The 23,519-nt window shown below is 38.3% G+C and overlaps 1 protein-coding gene across 3 annotated transcripts in view; it reads right to left on the bottom strand.

The window, feature by feature from the left end:
* The window catches only part of LOC124299864 (putative aminopeptidase W07G4.4), a 48,117-nt gene extending 24,601 nt beyond the window's left edge, over positions 1–23,516 (bottom strand). Inside the window, exons 1-3 of one of the 3 annotated variants that reach the window (XM_046753285.1) lie at positions 23,342–23,516; positions 23,055–23,163; positions 2,569–2,850 (exon numbers count right to left, since the gene is read on the bottom strand). In XM_046753285.1, the coding sequence (XP_046609241.1) occupies positions 2,569–2,850; positions 23,055–23,071 (299 nt within the window). In that variant the 5' untranslated portion in view covers positions 23,072–23,163; positions 23,342–23,516. Of the gene's footprint in view, positions 1–2,568; positions 2,851–19,782; positions 19,808–23,054 lie in introns of those variants that run through there. The other 2 variants (XM_046753276.1, XM_046753292.1) reach the window with 2 other exon arrangements.
* Between the last annotated feature and the right edge of the window lie 3 nt (positions 23,517–23,519).

The raw sequence follows: 23,519 nt of genomic DNA, 5'->3' as shown, positions 1-23,519 counted from the left end.
TAACTCTTTTGTAGATTATATTTTTTCTTAGATTCGAATTGAATTTGAACCGAATATAGAGTTAATAAGCTGAATGATTAAGATTTCAGTAACTTACTAGAACTGGGAAAATGTCAGGAAAAACTAGGTTTTAGATCCTGGAAAACTTAGAGATGTCATGTAATTTTTTTCCCAAAAATTGGTGGCCACCCTGGACATTATACCTAAAGTCCCGAGTTCTTTACGCTAAGTTGTTGGTTTTGCGAAATTTTAATGGTCTTACACACTTACCCGTGACATAGAATTACTTGCGATGGAAAATTGTAATGTAGAACAAACATCCAATTGGAATAATCTTCAAATCTGTTGTATACGTCGATACTTATACTTTTTTTGAAAACTGTACCTAATATTTGAAACATGAAATAAAAAAGTTTGACCAATAAGGACGCATATCTTATCTGCAATTATGATCGTTATACATCTGAGAACCAACATGCGAGATTTCCGATTTATTCACTATCAAAAAGTTTAATATCGTGAAAAAATAGAAGTCTAACAGAATGGAGGGAAGACTTTAAATCGATTTCAACTGTTGCCGCAACCCTTCATTTTTGAGGTGCGCTGCCTCATGTTAAACGAAAAGAAGAAATGGCGTTCAAGTTGGAGTTTAATCTTGGAGTTCCAGAAACGTGCGAATTTTGGTAGTATATTTTTAAATTTTTCGACCAGAATCAAAGTAAGCACGATACTTGACAATTAAAACATAATTGACTTGAAAGCCAGAGTAGTTTGTCTGAAAAATTGTAATTTCACCATGACTACATCAAGCAATTGAAATTTGTGCTCGAAATTCTAACCGTTTTCGAATTCATGTCACTCATTTTTCGTTATCAGTCCGTCGTACTGATTCAGTCGCCAATTATTACGACGTTACTGAATCTGTTTTTACCTCGCACACCGAAGCTAACCATACTCGCCCACTTGAAACACGTAACCAAAATACGCTTATGAAATTTCAGAGAAAATAGTTTTGTGTCAACAAAAATTAATGTGCATTATATTAGAAAAAAAATGTAGGATGAAGGAAACTTGTGTACTCAATTTTCAAATAAGTTGTTGAAAGAGATTCGAGATTGATGTTGATCCTAAGTTTCGTCTTCTGACTGTTTTAGTGTTGTGGCTCAGTTTAATTAAAATTGGTCAAACCAACAGGATTCTCGATCGTTTCGCGGGATGTTTATCAACTGGTATAAGAGTGAATAGCTAAAGAGTAAAGTTGACCCCTTAGTCAATTTGTCAAGCGATAAATTGACAACAACTCCCAATTGTCTTTTCATGCTGAAAATATATAAAGGAAGTGAGAGAAGCTTTAGTACGAGTATAAATCAAACCTTGAAAAAATTTGAAAAAGAAACGTCGTACTGGCAAAAATCAACCGTCAAAGGTGATAGATAATATTCAGCGCAAAATAATCAATCGATTCATGAGCTCAACTTCGTGAAATCAATATAATAATGGGTAGTTATCAGATCGTGAATTTGCAACATTAGGACTATCTGAAATTCGGTGAACCGTAATTTAAATAATGTCTTATTATAACTTCAACCTCGCGTATAATTTTGACCAACTACTCCTGCATGATTGCATTGGCAATGATTTGTGATACGACTCGACACTGGTTTCACGAACCTGGATGTACCTGTCTTCTGACATCTTTGATCCATATTGTTGTAGCTGTAGCAAGAATATCGTGCTATGCATCTGTAATTTGTGTAACAGTACGACGTACTCTTTGCGTAACTTTGAGAATCCATCAATTCTTGCGGAAGATAAAATGAAACATCGCTTATACCTTCAGTTCACTCCGCACCTTCCTTTATATACACAATACGGACGAACAAGGGAGGATATTTGCTGCGTGGATACGGTGGGCATGGAGCGTCTAAAGTGGTCAGCATAGTTCGCCAGTAATCAATCACCTCTCGCGAAACTTTGTGAAGGATGTTGAGAGTTGAGGAGAGTTAACATGCCTACATTTATACAACTAACTACCTATCCACCTTCCCAGTTTGCGTATATTCACAATGTACCAAGTGAAGTGGCGCCAATAGTTTGACTACTTGTACAGCGGCTTTCTTTATTTACCGGTGCTAAAATCGTAATCTTATGGTCAACTAGGTCAATTCTTCCGCCCAAGCCCTAAAAATCTTTTCATCACTTCTGCACAATTTTTCGCAAACGTATATAGGGTCAGTTTTTTTCAAAATCAAAATTGAAGGTATTGTATTCTGTGAAAAAACAAATCTTTAGCCGATTTTCGTTGGAAAACAGCATGATTATAGCGATGAAAACAAACCCGAAATTAGATTCATAAGTTCACAGAAAGCTGTACTATTGTATTCTGTACATTATTCTCAATGGTTTCCTCACCAAAACGGTTGAGTTCAAAACTCCAGAAGAAATTACGAAAGGTTATCTCGACTTTGCAGTTTGCATGAGATGTTGTTAGTCGAAAAAGTGACAGAGTTGACAAAGACAGTCTCACATATGAGCGACGTGATTAAGAGTTCCAGACTTTTCACAAACCTTTTGACCCCCTCGGTAGCAGCCTCGGCGAAACTTCGTACGTCATGGTAGTCCATATTGAGTGGACCCGTCGGACTGTAGATCAGCCTTTTCGCTGGAAGGTTGATTGGCAGTACGGCACCGATAATCCCCAGGGCTGAGTCGATCTGGGCAGCACAGTAGAGAACAGTCTTGAAGGGCTCCGGCTCGTCGAAGCCCGGGGCGCTTCCTGAGACTAGGATGATGCCGTCGTAGTCGCAGCTGCAGAGATTTACCTCGATCTTTAGCTGACAGGGCATCCATCTGAAACAGTCGACGGAAACGGCGTAAGTTTAATTTTATATTAAATTAAGAAGAAACTTTGCCCAGGCTGAACCGGCTCGAAAATTGGAAGTTTGTATATACGCGTGTGTGTGTGTGTGTATATATATATATATATATACTATACTGTATATGTATGTATATACATACAGCGTAAAGTAACCTACCATCGAAAATGAGGTTCTCGAAACTTTATAACACCTTTAAAACAGAAGCCATTAGCTTTTCTTCGTTTCTTTATACCTATAGGTACTTGGATATTTTTTCGAGTTTCCAACGCGTTGGTTCGCGTAAGTTATGATCGATTCTGAGCGAAGTGGAAAGACTGCGGGATTTAACCCCCCTCCCCCTCTCTCACTCTCTTACTCTCTCCCACTGCACCCCTTTTTCCTTCATCCCATCAACGTTTGGCTGGCTACAAACGTCCGTATTTCTCTCGGGACATTATCCGTACCCATAATGCACCCGTAATTCACCAATTTTTCTTTCTCTCTGAGCATTGTCCAGTCTGACAACCTGCAGGAGTAGAACTAGAGAGCCACAACTATCAATCATTTTGATGAGACAGCAGATTTCGTTAACATTACTTCTGGCAACCACGTTGGAAAATCTTTTTTTTTCGACACTTCGGACACAAGTTCTACTTCAACGACGTCCAACGTATAAGAATTTCGAAAATTCAATTTTCAATGTTATGATTCACATTTCAACGAGCTTCGCAGATACGGATGAAATTTCTTTCGTGAAACTGAAGAGATACGTCATCGTTTTCCACAATTGTTTTCCCTTTACAATTGACTGACAATAAACGAGTCCGAAGCTAACAGCCAGACGTCTCTAATTTTCGTTCGAATAAGGTAGTGAAGATGGGAATCAAAATTTTGTGAAACACTTTCAATCTCCAATACTTCTGTAAAATTATGAGGATAAAACTAAATTGCATCTTTCTAATTCCAAAAAGCTTAAAAAGTTTGGCTGCTAACTTTGGCCGCTAGCTCAGCTTCATGAAAATAAAATTGATTTGGGATTGACAGTGAAAGGGAATGATGGAAACGAATGAAATGAAAATGGCACTCTTTTCATACTGTCATTCATAGAATAAATAACACTGTAGCATAGTGGACAAAATGTAGCCTAGAGGTGATTACGGGTAAATCCCGAATACGCAGGAGCATTTGTTTCAGTATCTAGTTATTCGAGGAATCTGTCACTCAAGTATCGATGCAAGGGTCTTTTGGTACGATATCAACATGGGAATGGAAAGCGTGATCCATTCTGCCAACCATTCTGAAATCATCCACGGAAATATGAAACCCCCTATAACTCGGCACAGGCTCCTGAACTTGCACAAGACCAAATCTCACAAACAGACGGCTGAATATACCGTCGATGTTGTTCATCGATGTATCCAGTGGCAGGCAAGCTGATTGCGATTATCTACACTGTAACAATGACCTGGACTTGGGTACAGAGGTTGAAAAGTTTAGGGGTATCAGACACGTACTGTTTGTAGCCTTTCATCCAACATCAAATATCAGTTAAAGTTAAGAGAAAAAAATAAACGATGAAAGCTGTCTCGCAATTACTGCCTGATTGAACCAGTTGCTCGTCAACTGTTTTCATTTTTAATATCTTTCAAGGTTCAAATGTCAAAACCATCAATTTTATTCAGCATAACATAAATGCAGTTTACGCAGTCGAAACGTATAATTTAAAACGGAGTTTACGCGATCTATCATGTCATTGCGTAAATGTGTATAAATTTTTGAGCAGCTGTTAATAGATGAAGAACCACAGGGGACTGCAATTTTTTATCAATCAATTTTCAGCAACACGCATCACCATTCAAAATACGACAATTGGAGGATTTCCTCGAAAACTGATCGTGAAATCGACTGACACGCAAACCGATCATATCAATACCGATTGCTGAATATTTGGCGGTCACTAGAAACAGGAAAAAAGCTAAAAGCATGAAGAACAAGGGTGACATTAATGATCAATGTCCATTACCACTTGAAACAATAATTTTACTCAAACCTACTTTCTATCCGATGATAATCATTGTCGACTATGGCGGTATCATCATGAATTTTGAATAACTAAGCATGTTCATGCAAAAAATCATTCCAATCATTAGATACAGAAACACAGTTTTGACGTTGGAAACGAAAATAAAACAGGCGAGTGAGTGTTTACTTGGGAATCACTTGGAAATTATCCGCGATCTGCACTTGATTACAGATGTTAAAGGAAAGCCCGAAATCCATTAATTTTCAACCGATTTCTCGTGTGAATATCTCTCCTCAAAAACTGGTCAGTTGACTTCGCTGTCTCTGTGGCGAGGCATAATCCTGACGATATGTCACAGAGACGAATCACGTGTCGCGTGATTACGACGATGTTCGTATGCTTTTCCACTCTTCCGCGCTCTACCTCAATTTGAAAGAATCTCATTAATTTTCTTCGATAATATCTTTTAGATAGGGAATTGGGGATTGAAAGAGGACGGAGGGGCGAGGCGTAAGCCATTAGGACGACTGAGAAGCAATCAGAAAGTTTTCTGTGTGACGGGCGACTGGTGGCGGTGTATAAGGGATGACGGGAAGAGGGAAGAGGGAAGAGGGAAGTGCGAGAGGACGAACGGTCGACGTCGGGACGCCAGGACGAGGTTGAAACTTATGGAGCCGAGCTGAGTCGGTCCTCAGTTCCGACAGCCGCGGACAGGTTGGGTTAAGAAGGGATCAATTATGCTCTATCCAAAGAATCTCCCAAGCATCAACGGAAGGACCTCCTTCCTTCGTACTCTGGAGCTTCCACTCCAGTCTTTTCATTTCTGACGAATACGACATCCTGGGAGCGGACGTCGTTATGAAACCCAGACGTAGAAAGAATTCGGCTTCCGGCGATAAATAAATGGAATTATATGAAAAACGGCGTGTCATGATGAATGTTTTGGTAGCATCAAAATTTTACACATTTCCGGATGTTTCATTCATTCGTAAATCATGAGTCGTCTTAGCTGTAATTTTCTTTTACGGAACTTGAGAATTTATTTACCGTTGACAAAATGATATTTGGATACGGCGAAATAAATGTTTTTTTTTTTTTTTATTATTATTATCAAATTTAAGTCAAGCCAAATAACGATCGATAGAAATTTGTTAATATTTCATATTTGGCTCAACTCAAATTTGACAATAACAACCAATCATTTATTTCGCAATATCCAAATATACGTTTGTTGACAGTAAATAAACTTTTTTCTCACTTTTTTGTCTGTTGTCAGTGTATTATCTCCGGGCAGTTGTTCAGGGTTATTGATTGATATTGAGCAAGTACTGAAATAAAGTTGGACAATTAACCGGCTGACTGGTAGGTACGAGTTATTCCAGTTTTCGTGCCAAAACTGATAGCCGCACACAACCGACCAAATTACGCTAAAATTAGTACCCAGGGTTTTCTTGGGTCCCTGATTTCATTTCAGAACAGTTTTTTTTTTTTAATTTGCCACCCCCTGAAGGCGAAAATAGGGGTGCGTTGGGATCGATTTTCAGTTTTATTATGAAATTTGTTGTTATATTCAAATTAGAAATTTGGTATACTTGTTGGAGTTTTTGGAGTCGCCGATTACATTGCAAAAGTAATTTTTTTTGAACCTCCGCCCCCCTGAGGGTGAAAAATGATTCCCAACATGTCAAGAGACTAGTCATGGATTTACTTTACTCTTTACTCCTTAGTTTACTGTATATTTTCATCAGGCCGGCATTAATGAGAAAACTGGTTAGTTGGCTAGTTTTAGCTTAAATTATAGATTTAGGTATCCAGTTTTATGTAGACTATAGCTGAGTTTTTATTACTTTATGATTATTTTGTTCTTTTATATTTCAATTTTGTATTCGTAATCAGCGACCCAAAAAACATCCGAGTGATGATTTTTAGACTAGCCACCTAATTTTACAAAAGTTTTAAGTATCGTCGTCGGCATTTCGAGTCCTCCATTTTGCAATTCTTCAATCTTCATAACGGATGATTCATCATCACCGATCCCAAAACCCCCGAGTAACCAGTTTCAAAAGACTTATTTCACTCTTGACTTTTTGGTATAAGGGTGCTGAAGCCTAGTCGTAATTACCGGTATTTGAAGCCGCCATTTTTGATCCCTGATATTGAGTTTTTAATTCTGCTTTCAAATATGAATTTAGCGACCCCCAGAACGGTAGTGCACCAATTTTCTTCTAAATCTATTGAGGAATATCAGACTTATTAAAAATGTACATATATGATGCGTTAATTACCAGTTGTGCACTTTTTTCTGTACACATACGTTCCATTACCAGTCAAATGGTTAAGGGAAAGATCCACGCCGGCAAATCAGAAGAAACGTATTCTATTTTCTTCGGTTTTAATTTAAAAAAAAAGTATTCAAAATCCCAATCAAGACATCGTACGAAATGCTTTTCTGGTCATGCTTCTTCAGAAATAATTAGATGAATAAGTGTAAGAAAAGTGGAATCTTTTTGATACTTGTTTCATTTTGGAAAAATGCATTATATCCTAAAATTTCAAAGATTGGAATCTAAATATTTTCTAACATTATCTTAGAAGCATTTTCAATTTTCAGCAATTGATGGTTTGAAATTGTCTGTACAATTTTTTTTGCTTTCACGCAAGTTGAAATGAAGCATTTAACCCGCTTTCAGTATTTAAAAACTGCACCTGAGGTAGATCGAATGAAATTTTAATGAAATATTATTCTGTTGTTGCGTAAAAAAAATTCGGAAGTCATCGAATCGATTTACTAGAACCAGATTGTTGTGAAAAAAATCACAATACTTAGTCTTATATTTAATGTTTATAACTTGTTCAAGATACTCAGTAGCGTCTCGCGCCAAGTACATTGAAAGAAAACAAAAAAAAAAAAAGAAAACACAGAATCGAAGGAAAAAAAATCAGAGATAATTTTGAAAAATTTGTGAATATAAGAAATAATGATCAACAAATAAGTAGCATCTAAACCGATTCGTATCTACAATGCATAAATAATGTGATGCACAAATCGTAACTAGTCGCTTTGTTTTCTCAAACAACGAAGCCTCCACTCTTAAGGTTATTAAAGCTAAGTTTTTGGAATAATCATAATAATCAATAGAAAAAACGCGATCTGAAACGTGCATGTGAAAAATTAATCAGTTCCTTCTTACATGAAAGAAGACTTGCTCATCAGGCAGGCATGAAAAAATTTATTTGTCTAATAAATCTATCCTTCTAGATTGGCATAAGAAAATGTGTGTAGTAAAGAACAGCATGCTTCGTGATATGTATTTTTATTTTCTGTCACTAATTATATATTATGCGATGGGACGATGACAGAACTTAAGAAAAACAGTTATGTTAAGCTTTAGAGTGTCGGCATTTTTCCCTTGAAATTCAATATTTTCGAGATGTATGATTTATGTGTATAAATAGTAAACACGTCTAGGAGTTTTATTGATATTGAATTGGCAAAAATATGCCAATTTGCAAACTTGAGACCTGTGCTAACTGATTGAAAACTAAAAAGTTGTACGTTCAGCAAAGTTATTCCTCCAATTTCTGTTCGTTAGTTTATCATGAGGGTTACAAATTTTTATTTGAATCAATATTTTAACAACAATCGTGGTCTGGATATATTCGTCGAGCTGTAACCGTGAGTGAAAATATGTGTGAAATACATAATGCCGCGTCTTATGTTATTCTATTTTCACATCAAAAGCATGGTTAAAGGTGAACGTCTCGAGAAGCAAGATGTACATGAAGTTCCAACCAAGATACTGAGATTCCCGGATAAATATTTGAAGAATTATTGGAACTTGGCTAGCTTGAAACTTTGCAATTAAGCTCGATCGAACAAAACTTCAGGTACATGAGGCGAGACACGCAGCACTGAGTGCTCAATGTATGGAACATAGCGACGAGGAAAATGACGAAATCACTAGGTACGCCGTACTAAGTATAATTGATTTTCCCATAACGCTTTGAACAAGTGGAAAATTACCAGAAAAGAACTATTACTGTCTAGTTACAACACTAAGGAAAATTCTTGGATACTGGAAAACCTTACAAATCAGTCATTATCATTATAGACTACACTAATTTGGTTTGATAAGGTTAGACGCATAGCTAATGATTCCGAAGCCTAAGATTATTCGTGGGGCAGCGAGCAGAAAATTTGCAAAAATTGCAAATCAAGTGAACTTTCTGAGAGGCCCCGAGGGTGGCGTACTGTCAGATTTGCTCGCTCCAAGGACGCGTTCATTTATCTTGGGCACTGCGAGGATCATTCTTCATTTACTATAAAGACCCGTCAAATACTACTGGCTCTGAATTTTTCATTTCGTCCCTAATTGTTTATTGTTCCTGTTGATTATCTGATTTCACGGATAACTAAGTTACGTACTTGGCAATAAAGATTGATTTTTATATTTTTTGCACGTAAAGGTAATTTTGCTGGTATTCATTTACATATTTGGGAAAACGAATTTTTCGGGATTGTTATTTTGGTGGTTTCTAATTTACGCAGTGAATTTTTGCTGGTAGATTCCACCCTAAAGTACCTGGTGCAAGCTTTGTGTGGGGATAAATGAATTATTTATAGCTATATAGTGAGGTCCTCTTAAACTTCATCATTTCCTTGTATTTGCATGTTTGACGTTACAGATTTCGCCATAGATACGTATTTTGGATAACGTGTAATTGGAAACCGAGTAAAATTTCGTAAAAAACTCTGTTTTCCAATTTGTGGCGTTCACGTTAAGATTCAACGTGTTCATGCAAGCTGATCACGTATTATTTGTCTTTTTTTCACACAGCTAAACGATCAGTGCCGAGAGAATTTCAGATTTATTGCTCACATTGTTTTAATGGTTCGTTTTACTTTTCAGCAAACTGTGGTAGCCATCATCGAACTAACTTATACTTAAGAATGAAACGCAGAAACTCGTTGAACAGAAATAGCAACCGTGCTTCCCTGTACAACCTGGGCACTCTGAACAGCTAAATGATCGCGTGTTGTTCCTTCCTATTCAATTTAAACTTATACCCTGAGTATAATATCGCGCACGTTTCTCGAATGTATCATTGAATCTGCGCATTTCCATCAGTTCGAACGAATCTCGTATGATACGATGAAAAAAAGCTTACGTACGTCAATGACGTAGGTGTATAGACACGCGCGAATGCCGCAGTACATGCAATCGAGAAGAAATCATTTGAAAGCAGGTTGGCACAGCTGTTCCCTGTAGCGAGGAGTGGATAAGACATGTTTACGTTCACGATATTACCGTGAATTGGTCGTTGAACAAGAACGAGTGGGAGGTGTATAACTTATACCCACCGGGATGATGTATGTATACCTCGAGCGGCTCGATGTTCTCTCACAGCTTTCAATCATGCCATACTTGCCGGTGATAAAGTGTGCGTACCGTTGTTTGAAACATCAAATTTATAGATGGATTGAGATACATGGCACGCGATATGTACCCACCATTCCCAAAGACCCGCTTCACTGTCCGTCGCATGCATTTTGAAGTAAGAGTATCGTTCAATCTTCCGTTTCGGTTAATCTGGCTTCCTCTAAATCACCGTAACTATTTGTGAGTGGCATAGGCTCAGACGGCTCCGGGGGAATTCGCGAGGCTGTAGACGAGCTCGCAGCTTGGAGGAGAATTCATTAAACACAAGAGACGCAGCGTGGTGCTCGCGCGAGTCTGAACGTCAACATAGATTTAAACCCTTATGGTAATCCTCCGGCGGCCCTCACCTTTTCTCTTCCCTCGCAGCGGCGCTCCTCACCTCTCTCGTCTCCTATCGCCACTTTTCGCCTGGGCTGCCATTTCTCTCTCCGATTACCGTAATGGCTCCCCACGGACAGTTGTGGAACTGACGAATGGCCAGCTAGCTCAGTTTGCCTTTGAGTTTAGTTCAATAAAATTCGACCGACGTTCTCTCTCCCGGGCTCCGCTGTTGCCTACTTCGCTTACAATCCCTCTGCGCCCCTTACCCACCCTCGTGCTCCGACCCCATGGCACTCCTTCGATTCCATCCAACCAACCACCCACCCACCATTTGTCTCTTCCAACTTCCATCCAAGATCGACTTGACGAGATGGTTTCCGCGGAGTGGCAAAGCCGCTGCATCGCTCCGTCACTTGACTAAGAGGAATCCTGAGACCCCAACGCGGAAACGGAGAGGCGGCACATCAACCGGATTCAATCCGCGAATACACCGCCTGCACCCTGATCGGAAATGTACTGCGCTGTGCTTTACCCCAGCTTTTATAGAACAGGCAAACTTCATTGCTATATTTAGTATGTTCTGTGATCGGTTGTGCAAACTAACATCGATAATACACCGGGCAAATGTTTGTAGGTAATTATATTTGTATTGAAATATGCCCACTCCATGTCCGTTGCAACTTCTTACAACAATTATGGCCACATGTTTTAAAATGAGGTCTTGCATTGCACCCATAATAGCCAGATTCGTTTACCAGTCACAAATAGTGGTTTCCAGTACCCAGCTGATCACTTCGGTATATTCTTATATCCGTATAATGAATAATTATGCTAAATCGCATTGTAGTTCTGATTGAAAACGATTATTGGTGTCTTGCAAAATAAGCTAAAGCGTAACATTATCGATTAAATGCAGTAAAAAAAATTTCACGGCATTATCGTTCTTTCAACCGATCCATGCTTTTTATCCATGCAACGTAATACCTGCTGGCAAACAAAGCTGATTTGATATAAGGTAATTAAAGGGAGAGGTGGCCTCTCCTTGTTTGGGTTACAAGCTCGGAGCTTGTAACGCTCGATGCGTTAAACAGAAAGCGATGGCGAGTGAGGTGAGAGGGGGAGAGTGAACGCACGAAGAGAGTGCAAAACCATGGTTTACCAAACAACGTACATGCGTGGGTTTTCTATACCGCACGGATTCTGTGCGTTTCTTGAGTACGAGATACGTACGGAGGTCGATTTAATCCGATGAATTGCAAAGAACCGAACAAGCGAGAATACCGGCAAATTTCAACTTAGTGACTGAAATGATGTAGACGGGACGAAACGAAACTGAATAGAACCCCCTCGGTGAAAATGAATTATTCATTCGTGTAGGTACATCGCTTGGACGAAGTTGCTATATACGTACCATGCCATCGAGATAACGACCTTATCGCGTCCCGAAGCTCAGATCTGAAGGACTCCTCCTGAGCACGAGTGCGTTTGTAGCGGATGATTCGTTGATATCGGAGTTTTACCATGGCCGACAATATACCCAGTTTCACACAGCCTGGATCGCATTTCCAAGGACGTAAAAAAGAGGAGCGAAAAAGATTTCACTCCATCAGAAGAGTTATGAGGTACGGAGACCGTCTTTAGGGAGAAAGAAAGGAAGTGAGCGTCAGAGGGAAATACAAAACCAGAAAAAAGATATCTGCAGAAGGGCTGATAGGCAGATGGAAGGAGTACTTGAAAAGACGAGGAACGTCTTATCTGACGTGTTGTTCAACGAGCGAAAACCGAGACGGAGGGTATCAATGATCTCGAACAACGACTATCTAGTGGCACATATAGCTCTCTCCCCTCGAACCACTGAAAAAAATCGGTGCCAAGGAAGGATAGAGATCAGGAGGAAGCGATGTACCAAAAGTGAATCCCATTTCCGCAGCCCAACTTTCCACATGCCCACCAAGTTCTATAGAGAGCCATTAAAATCTATTATTAGTCCTACGTCACAGACCCGTTGCGATTGTTCATTGACGCAAATTCGCAAATACATATCGGTTAGACCTGTGATGCACAGACTTGCTTGAAGATCGTCAGTTTCGAGTGATCGTTGACAAGAGTGGATGCATCAGTTCATTTAATAATGAATAACAATAATGATAATAATAATAATTTGCTACAGCACTAATCCAATACACTTGCAAAAACGGAAAACGTTTCGACCAGTTGGAACTGATTATGCCATACACGTCGCTTTTATACAACTAATGCACGAACAATAAATTAGGTACCTTATACCATTCAGAGTCATTCTATGTACTGTCTATGAGCTCCATTTCCTCTAATCAGTGCTATTACATTCCAATCATGATTGCCTACTATTTTGGCCGACCATGTTTCGTTCTACGAATCCACTTTGTCTAACAATCAAATGATTATAATTCTGTCGAGAGTAAAGTTGTTCATTAGATAAATGAAGATAAGAGGATCTTATTGTTAGCTGAGACCCATGACCAGCAAATGGCATTGAGGACCAAACTGATACGCACATGGTTCAATGATAATTGTTGAAAAGTTTTTTAGCTTTGTTTTGGAAGAGCTTGAGATTCTTCCCAATTTCCGAGAGTTCCTGCAAGTCTCATAATAAAAGATTAAGGAACAGTAATCTTCTAATGTAACAAGGCAAAAGCTACAACTTCCAACACGAGGTAATATAGTTGCTAGTTCCTGTCATCTCTTGAATTCTATCTTCTGTACACGCAATGTGAAACCTAAGTGACGAACACGCTTGCGGTCGTTCCGAGTGTAATTCAGATCGCCAGGTCTTACAATCTGTGCACACCTTTCGTGCTTTTCGATGGAAACTGAAGGGATTTCATGTACTCCACTCGACTTATCTTGTCGTTCAAGAGACGCTTTTGCGATGGTGAAGCATATAGACAGAGAGACACTTGACAAGTCAGGCAGCAATTGCGTCTTACGATCAGCTGCAAGCGCAGCTTTTACATGTACGCTAGTTACTTGCAAATACCTTGGCCGCATGCGGATTGGTTGTTTTCTATTTGTGGAATACTTTCGGTATCTTCATAAAAAGCCAATTTGTGAAATAAGGACATTCCCTGGATTCTGCTACCGTTATTGGTTAATTCTTCACACATTCCCTACGATGGACTAAGTTCTCAACAAAAGGTGAGCTGGTGAATGTTTTTTATGCTCACGACGCATGCCAATTAAAATAAATTATGCCTTTATAAAAGTGCTCTATTTGTGACCAGCGAGAAAAATTCTTTTCACATGGTGCGATGGATAAAGTGGTTTGGAAATCTACCCGAGATACTCTCATCTATGCAGCTCGTTACAAAGAAGGGAAAAAATCAAGTGATGTTAACAACGAAATATACTTTGGAATGATTTTTCTGGACGGTGCATAAAAGAAATGAGCGTGTCTTTGGCCAATAATAACAGACTTAAAAAGTGAAAAGTAGCAAAAGAAATGAGGATTGCGAGTCGTGGCAAATATGTCGAATGAAAACAATACCGAAATTGGTAATAACCTAGTTTCGGTATGATAAAACTGTTTAACATTCGAAATTCGATAACGTTGACTGCAGTCATGAATGAAACTATAATGTATGTTGAAAAAAATGGTATGGGTTATGAGTCTAATCCTCGCGTTAATGATGCCAAAAAATCTCTAGGACCGATTAACACATTGTCATTTTGCCGTAATGGAAGTGAAACTGAATCTGATATTCAAATGAATATCGTCATTAAGACGCCTCAAAAAATTGGAAGACTTATAGCTGGGAACATTTTGTTTTATTTTTTGAAAAGGGTCATCAATGATATCTTCCACTGACACAACGTGGTCATTCTTGAAAAGTTTTTTTTTTCCCAAACTACAGTATTTATCCTTCAATAAAACACTTTATTCCTCCCTCTCGCAAATCATGTATCTACTGAAACAAGCTTGAATTCGCCGATTTCTTAAAACTGTAAACTATGAAGTCAGAAATATTTGCCCGCAAGGAAATTCTTACCTCATTTCTGTTCCGATTCGGACATACTGTTTTATTTTTCAACCTTGCCGCGTATTCTTTGTACAGAATAAAACAACGCGACCGATTATCGGCACTATTAATTGGGCGCGTGGTTCGCCTCGTAACTTTCTTGTCCGTTTCATAGTATCCTTCATGCATTCATTGATTATCAAAGCCGTGAAGAACATTATGGATTTGAAAGCTCCGATGTTAGTTTTCCCTAAGCTGCATCATAAGGGATCCCATTTCAGGCGCGTAACCCTGATAGCATCATCCTGAGCCGAGGATGTCCTTAAATATTCATAGTATGCGAAGGTTTCGATGGGCTCGAGGATTGCAGAAGCAGAGCGAAAGCAGGCATGGAATTAGTAACAACGTGCAGGATCAATGGTGAGTGGGATCAAGCTCGGGCAATAATTATTGTTGACGTCCTTGTGTAAGAGATGAGATCTGTCAGCATAAGAGCGTTCTGTAACAATTACTACACAGGTGCTCATGCTGCTGGTCGGGCTTAACAGAGATTACAGTATACAACCTGGAATTGCTCGATTCTTCGATTATGAACCCAAGGCTGAGACCCCGCGCTGTTTGGCCGTTCAATTATGTCGCGTAAGCTAATTCCAGCATCAAAAATATTCATTTTGATTCTGCTTCCTGAACCTGTCACATATATTATGCTTCCATCTCAAAACTAATCAACGCATGTAGGTGTCAATTCGTAAAAATTTCAGCAGACGATGCAGTCGTGCCTACAGCATCATAGATGGCCCAACTCAATCGATAGGGACATCGTGATGGACGGACGTGGATACCAAAAGTCTATCAATAAAGTCAACTGCCTTAGGGGCCATCCGTTAAGGGGACTAGAGCGTAGAAACAGCCGAAAACGCAATTTTTTCAAGAACCTGTTAGGAACAAATGGATGCCAGTAAATAAATTTCCTTTTTGCACAGTATTCATTAATGGTTTGAATAGTATAAAACAAATTTTTTTAATCATATGAAATTAATAATATTGACAGGATGTGGGGTAAAAGGTTAGGCAATTTTTTTCACATATGTTCCGTTTTGTAGCGATACCCTAAATTCTACAGGACCGATTTCATTGTCAGTCAAGTCTTACTGGAATGCTTCTAGGACTAGTATTATTCGGGCCAAGCTCAGAGAGAAAAAATAAATAAAGCTCCACCATTTTCGTAAAAACATCGATTTTTCTGACTAGAAATCGAATTGATAATTAAGAAAGTGAAGTTTTTGCGGCTACTTTCGAGCACAGCCTGAAAGTGACGCTCATAACGAAGATTTTGTTTTCAAGAAATCGTCTCGATTAAAAGATCCCTGCGCTATAACACGAAGTTTCTAGTGTAGCATTCTCCACCATCCTCTATTGTGCCATGATTTTTTATCTAATTCAGTCTTCTTCTGGTTGTTTTAGCTTATCAATGCACCTGGTGCGGCATCCGGATTCCACAGAAGTCGAGTTCGGCTGCCAAATTCGTAATTTTTTGAATTCTTTAAAAATTGAACGGCCAAAATACACAGAAGAGACGCCGCTCTCGGAAAAAAATGATTTTTTGACGCTCCAATCTCGGATAGGGGGGGAGGTTCAAGGTCTGACAAGACGTGACAAGGGGATAAGGTGGGGGCCTCAAGTTTCATGACGTCACATCTAATATAAAATATTGATACAACTGAGTATGGTCACGGGCTAAATAATCGCTATATAAGTATGTTATATTGAAGTTTAACATTATTTGTATTATTTCCGCCCGGATTATTCATGCATCGAATGACCGTAACGCCTTCACTCGAAGCTTATTTTCGCACCTTGACAGTCATTTTGTTTTTTAGTTCTGTTATGTATTTGTCATTGAAAATAAACAAATTGTACAAGACCTTGCTTGATAAACAATGTCGACGATTCTCCATGGTTGGACGAAAAAGTGTGAGACTTCTAATTTTCTCATTGCCATTCAAAAACATAACGAAGTGGTTACTGTGTTAGTAACGAATAACCTAAAGGAACGGTTTCAAAGTCTATGAACACAAGATGATCCATTTTTTTTTTTTCAGCCAAGAACAGTATAAGCATAGACAATTTATTTCTACTGATTTTGAGTACCTATGTATTGTCTGAGATCGTAAAAATTGTTACTTTATTTGAAAATAATAAAAAATAACGATAATATTAGGAGTGCTGTTTCAATCAAGTTCTAAATTGCAACGTCACAACAAGGGAGGAGGTGAGTAAGGGGCGGGGGGGGGGGGGGGGGACAAATCATGAAATGACCCTTATGGTTAGCCAACACATTTTGGCCTATTAGTCAAAGGCTTGTCACACGGATACTAATATTTGTAGATGAGGTAACAGAAAATGTCAACTGCAGATCACACATGCGGACTTGAATCACGACTCCTAGATATTTTGGTTAGTGGGTGTGTTACGTATGAAATATCGATGCTTGCTTAATTACATTCGCTGTCTTATGCCAGACAACTACTACATGGATAGAACTTAAATCACGAACACAGGTGTGACGCAAACAAAGTATCGGGAACACTTGTTACTTCATCACAGTATAATACATTCGTATGGTTTTTCCCTCACAGACAGTCATAAAATGATGCTCAAGCTATCAGATACTGATACCAAACAACCGATTCATCAAAAGTTCTCGGACGTAACGATTTCGTTCTACCACCTACTCGAATAAATGAATTAAAATTTTGCGCTTTTGGCATTTAAACATTGACTAGAACACAATTTACTACTTTCAGATACGATTGAATTTTTCCTCAGCAGAATTCTACGTCTTCATCTATTCTTTCAAATTGGCGGCTAGTTCTGGCATCATAGCCATGGATGTGCTTCAAGTCTTGGATTGATTTACATAAAACATCATTATTATTATGAATCAAGGTACAATGTTTCAAGTGATGCAGTTATCTACGTGGATATTATAAACATCTTTAAATTTTTTTCCTCCTGCATCCTGCAGCATCGGGCATGCTTGAGGAATAATACTGACATGCCTTTAATACATTTGATTGGGCACTTCATTCATTTAATATGAATCAAAATTCAACTGACATGATATTATTTCAATTTAATCATATTATTGAGATCGTGAATTTGTTAAATCGTACTACTTTTGTTTGCATGCTATAAGAGGCGGAGAGCCGACAAGTTTTCAATACTTGCACCCGATCACACACTGCAGATTTGGAACTATTTTTAAAATTTTGCCATCAGAGTTTTTATGTTTGGTTGCAATCAGATTGTTTATTGCAAATGAACCATAACACGTACATCGTGCTTTATTGAGGAACTAGCTGCCAAATTCAAATTTAATATGATAAAATGAAAATTCTAATCAGAGAAAAAAATCTTACTCACAGTTAAGAATATTTGAATAAAGACTAATAATATCTGACATCACCTAGAACCAAACCGAAGCTTACCTCTATCTATAAGAATTTGGTAAGTGGTCGCTCAAGTCTATGATCCCGTTCTTAATTGGCTTACAAATATCGTTACTTCTCCAAAACTGTCGATCTGGTTGTCACGAAATATAGCCTAAGACCTGGTCAGACGTTGTAGCTATTCACATAAAAAAAAAAATAATCACAACCGGTTTCGTTGTTCTGTAAACTACATGAAATACGTTCATTCGTTGAAACGAATCGCGCGCCACCTACAGTGAAATCGTTATACCAATTCATATACCTTCGTAATGGCAAAGGAACGCATACAGGACAAACAAAGAAACATTCATTTCTAACCGAACAAACACAAAAAAATTAAGTTTTATAACTCAGAGACCTTCGTGGGCTTGCGCACAACAACTCACCAAAGTCTCATCTCAATCGAATGAAGGTTATAGGAAGGCATATGGGACAAACAGACAGATGTTCGTTTTCATATATATAGATATATAGAAATTGCTTGCAATCATTCGTTTGTCAAAAAAAAATTTTCACCTTCAGTGTCCATGTCTTTATGACAGAGAGGATTTCGTCATGTTAGGTATAAAGCAAGTAATGCTGATCTATGAAATTTAATTAAACTTTCTGCCACGGGGTATAATTTGTTAAGACTCTACTAATAGTTTCCGAGTTTCGAAGTAATTAATACCCACTATAGATCCTATACGTATCCTGAACAGATTGACGAGCATTTCCAATCGTTTTAGAAGGCAGTACCTATACTATTGCTTGAAATAATGTGTTGTTCCTAAAGCACTTACAAGTTGGCAATTTAAACACTTTATACGAAGCGTTTTTGTTAACAAGATTGCTACGATAATTAAATTGGTATTGGTATCATCACACATTTTTGTATAACGACCTTGATGAGTTAGACACAGCAGTTGACTAAGTATTTCTGAAAGATCTGAACTAGAGGGTCACGACTTCAATCCAGAATGATATTCTTCCAACACCTGCTTGGAAAGTTTGATTTTCGAAGCCTGTGGAGCGTGTTTAAAGTGCTCCATTATCGAAAAGTGCGATAAAACAATGTTGGCGCACGCGTATGATTAAAATGCTGTACCTACTTTACACATTAGGGGTTTCTTTAACACATGCGCACTTTCAAAAAACTCACTTTTACGCGTTGTACTTTCGAACGTAAATATCCAACCCTAATTTCACGCGATATTAGTGGCAACATCCTTGCTTCTCAAATCAAACTTTCTCTGACAAATGTTGCAAAAAATATCGTTTCAGAAATCACACAATTTCCGCACTTTTGACACGATACAATACTCCTGAATGTGTTATTACATATACCAGTATTTGGTAACTGTACTTCAACACCCGTCAGTGGGTTCTCAATGCTAGATTGTGGTCCAAGGCTTGAGGCACATCGTCGTATCCGGGTATATACGGGAAACCGGCTTTACTCCCCTTGTTAATCAATAGGTATATTGGGTGGCCGCAACTACGATACACTTATGCTCGTAACTTTGTCAGCGCTATTCCGTGACTGAGAACGCTTTTCATCGGCTGTTCAACAGTTCGCTCGAATTGTTCACTAGCTTGAAAAGAATCGTATCGATTCTTGCACAGCGTTTCAACATTCCTTCGCGCTACCGCATTCTATACGCCTACCATGCGGGTACACAGGCCATATCTCTCCTCGCTATAGTTTGCCGACGAGATGAAAGCCAGTTTAAGCAATTTGCGATGGTTTCACTCGAAAGCCCGTTGTGTGTACACGGTTTCAGACTCGAAGTGGTACGGTCAAGTACGTCAGGAGAAATAAGTTTCACAGAAAAATGTTTCAGATCAAACTTATAGGGTTCCGAGTGGGACGTGAGATGGCGTTACCAACACACTCCTTGGTGAACGTAGTTAGGAGGGATCAAAGTTACCTTTAATTTTTTGATAAGAAACTCATTGTTTTTATTGATAGATGAAAAACAGATAAATCCGATTGTAAACATATTTCGTAATCAGCTTCAATGTCTCAGAATTTGCAGCAGTTTTGGATTCGAAGAGGATGCACACTAGACTTGATCTAATCTCGAGCAAAGAAATAAAGTCATAATTTTCAATTTATTTCACGCTCATAATTCATGACTCCAAATTTTGGTAGAACTTGGATAATTTCAAACCATGAATTATCGACATTTTTTTTAATAAGGTTTGGTGACCTTTCATTTCCACCAATTTTGCAAGACGAGCCATATGCACGAACAGTACTTTCTTCATAAACCAAAACATTTTACATGTGAAATATACGAAACTTGATTCTGATCACTAATCATTGTGGATTATAGTGTAATAGAGGAATTCAAATCACCAAATTTATTATTTCGCATTGCCTATTATGAAAATAAATGTCTCCCCTCTGCTTCCCTCTACCACTAAACCACGTTTAAAACCACTTTGGACTCAAAAGTACTATCACTGGGGAGTCTGAAGTTAATTGCGAAATTTCGTCTTTTTGGACTCATTTGACAGTCAACTCGAATCTTATCTCATAAAGCCAACAAGTTTGGTATAGAGAAATTTGAGACAATCTCAACTGCTTCTTACTGGATTCACAGCAAGAAAGTTATCGATAGCATTATTTGATCTTCTCCTATAAGTCCTAACACTTTTGTCACAAATATTCCACTATGAAACCAATATTACCTCAGATATCCGAGCAGTCCAGTTGAAATAAAATGTATCCAGCGTACGTATACTGCGTACATGCTTCGACCTGAGGGAGTGTCGTGTCATCGAATATTTCTATTCGTGCATCTTATGTTTCTGAAGAAACCATGTGATATTTATTGAGGAAAACGGTTTGCTTCATTCGTAGAATTAGTCAATTTAGGGAAAAGAGAAAATTATCATCAACAACTTGTAGGACTAGGTAGATACACTTTACATGCATTTTCGCATAATTACAAGAAATAATTATCAGAATGAGTTTTTGGTATTGAGACGAATAAAAAGAGATTTCACGACGATTTTACAGACTTTAACGAGAAATATTGCAATTGCTCCTGCTATACGGTGACTGCGTCAGTGATTCGGTGGCAACCAATAACTGTACGAATTACAAAAAAAAAGTATGCCTATGCATATTTATGTTACATGGCCGTTCATTCAGTGGACGCTTTTCTTCAGGCATTGATTCACCGGTGAATTTACCACAGCTTGACATTTATGTACATACATATGTAATATATGTATATTATGTACCAATTATTTAATCTAAGTTGAACCCAGTTATTTGATCTAACGAAATACCGAATGAAAAATATTTAACAGTTGCTATTACTTTACTATTGCAAAGCTTTACAACGTCAGATCGGAAGTAAACAGTGAACAAGGGTTTGAATGGAGCACAATCCAGGTATTCATTTTCCAGCCAGAACAAACCAATTTCAAAATTGTGAAATATCTGTTATTTGTGATTGTTTCGTTGTATTAGCACTAAAAAGTTCAACTTCATCATTATCGAGTATGGGAACGTGATTGTACAAAGCCTTTGCTGCAATTTGATGAAATTGGTATCGCGTTCAATTGGTCCTATGTTTGGGATTTCGAGAGGAATTTGGAATCGAACTCGGGTTCGAATTTCAAAGAGTCCCAAATTCGGTATAAAATTTTGTGCTACATGGAGATTCTATCAATTATTATAAAATTTCCTCATCGTTTCATATGCACAGAAAACGCAAAGTTGATATCAGTAACGTTAATATAACAAAACATCTGAAAAAATCTTACTATTTCTTATTACTTATAACTTTGAAGTGACTTTGGAATAGTTGATTATGCACAATCTGAGTATAATCATTTTCTTCAAAGTGCATCGTTACAACAACGTTACAGAGGTCAAACATATCAGGACATTATCTTGAATCTTACTGCTGCGAAACCGCAATTATCAGGTGAATATATATTAATTCAGACCTGGGTTATCCATTGGTCAGGCCTTGTCGGTCACCGTTTGATGAATTTATCTATAGTCGGCAGATAAGCAACGATTTTCAATAATTTTGGTTCGTTAATTCTCTGTCAATAGCAATTCAAATTACTGAATACGTGCGTGAGCTTGAATTTTCTGATGGTACACCACATAATCACGAATGGCAAAGGAAACTCAAAATGAGAGAGATAACTGTTTAAGGAAATTTAGACCACCTAACATTGCGGTTACTTGTATGTAATTCAGATATCGATATGCACACTCTGTAATAAATGTTGTTCAAATCATCTGTAAGCGTAACGTGATTTAGTTTTTACGAAATTACTTTCTTTTATTCGACCTAAAAAACAATTTTAGATTCAATGAAACTGCTGGTTATTGACGTAAAGTACTGAACAATATCGTCAGATTGAACAAAGTTTCACTGATTTTATGAAATCATCTACTACCGCGTAGTAATAATGAGCAGATTCTGTGCGTCGAATAAAGTTTTTCAGGTCTGAGCTAAACTATTTCGAAGGATTAAAGAATTACTGATAATAAATTTTCACTTTCTCTCTCTATAATAAAACGTCTCTGGTAATAAGTGAATGAATATCATTCAACTAAGAATAAATTACATTGCATTTCGTAATGTCAGTATTCGTGAAAAATCTTGCCAATTTAGTATCGTAATATTGATATCTAATAATATTATTTACAAGATTTTGTAGAAAGAGAGAGAGAGAGAGAGATTTCTAGTAATCTCAGCACTTTTATAAGCAGGGAGGAACGTCGATAAATTGGAGAAAAATCGTGAAAGGCGCACAAGGTGATATGTCCCATTTTATCCGTCATACGTGTCGAATCCGTACCGTTAAGGAGCCGTTCAATACGCCACGGTAAAAAGACACATCAATCCGCGATAAACAGTGTACAGTATCTGCAACCAGCTAGAGAATAGCGAAACACTCACCTTGATTCGACTGCCATGACGATGGGGTTCCGTTGTCTGAGTTGCCGGCACAGAGAAAATTGCTGACAGGTGATTCGGAGCCGCCGCGGCTTACGGCGGGTGTAAAAAACTAGTATAAAAATCCAAGTAAAGAGTAAAAAAAATATGAGACAGCACACGTGGCTTTCGCTAGACCATTTCGGTATTGTGACAAATTTATTCTCGCGTTAATTCAACGGAACAAAGACGAAGAAGTCCGGCTCGCGAGGCTGCGGTCTAAAAACAATGATTTTGTTGGTTCCCGGTACCTTAGCAACGGTGGAAACTGCCGACCTAAACGGCCGTTTGTGGCGCTACGGAACCTGCGTCAGGGAACGCAAAGCGATGACGCGATGCAGGCGACGCGACGCGGCGCTCACGGCGCAAACTCGGCAACTCGGCGTCGCGGCGTTCTCGAACCAAGGACACAAGAGCCGATTCCACTCG

Source organism: Neodiprion virginianus, chromosome 1, assembly GCF_021901495.1.
Source record: "Neodiprion virginianus isolate iyNeoVirg1 chromosome 1, iyNeoVirg1.1, whole genome shotgun sequence".
In the NCBI taxonomy this organism is placed as follows: domain Eukaryota; kingdom Metazoa; phylum Arthropoda; class Insecta; order Hymenoptera; family Diprionidae; genus Neodiprion; species Neodiprion virginianus.
The sequence above is the reverse complement of the archived record's forward strand: the minus strand, read 5'-3'. Positions and strand labels throughout refer to the sequence as shown.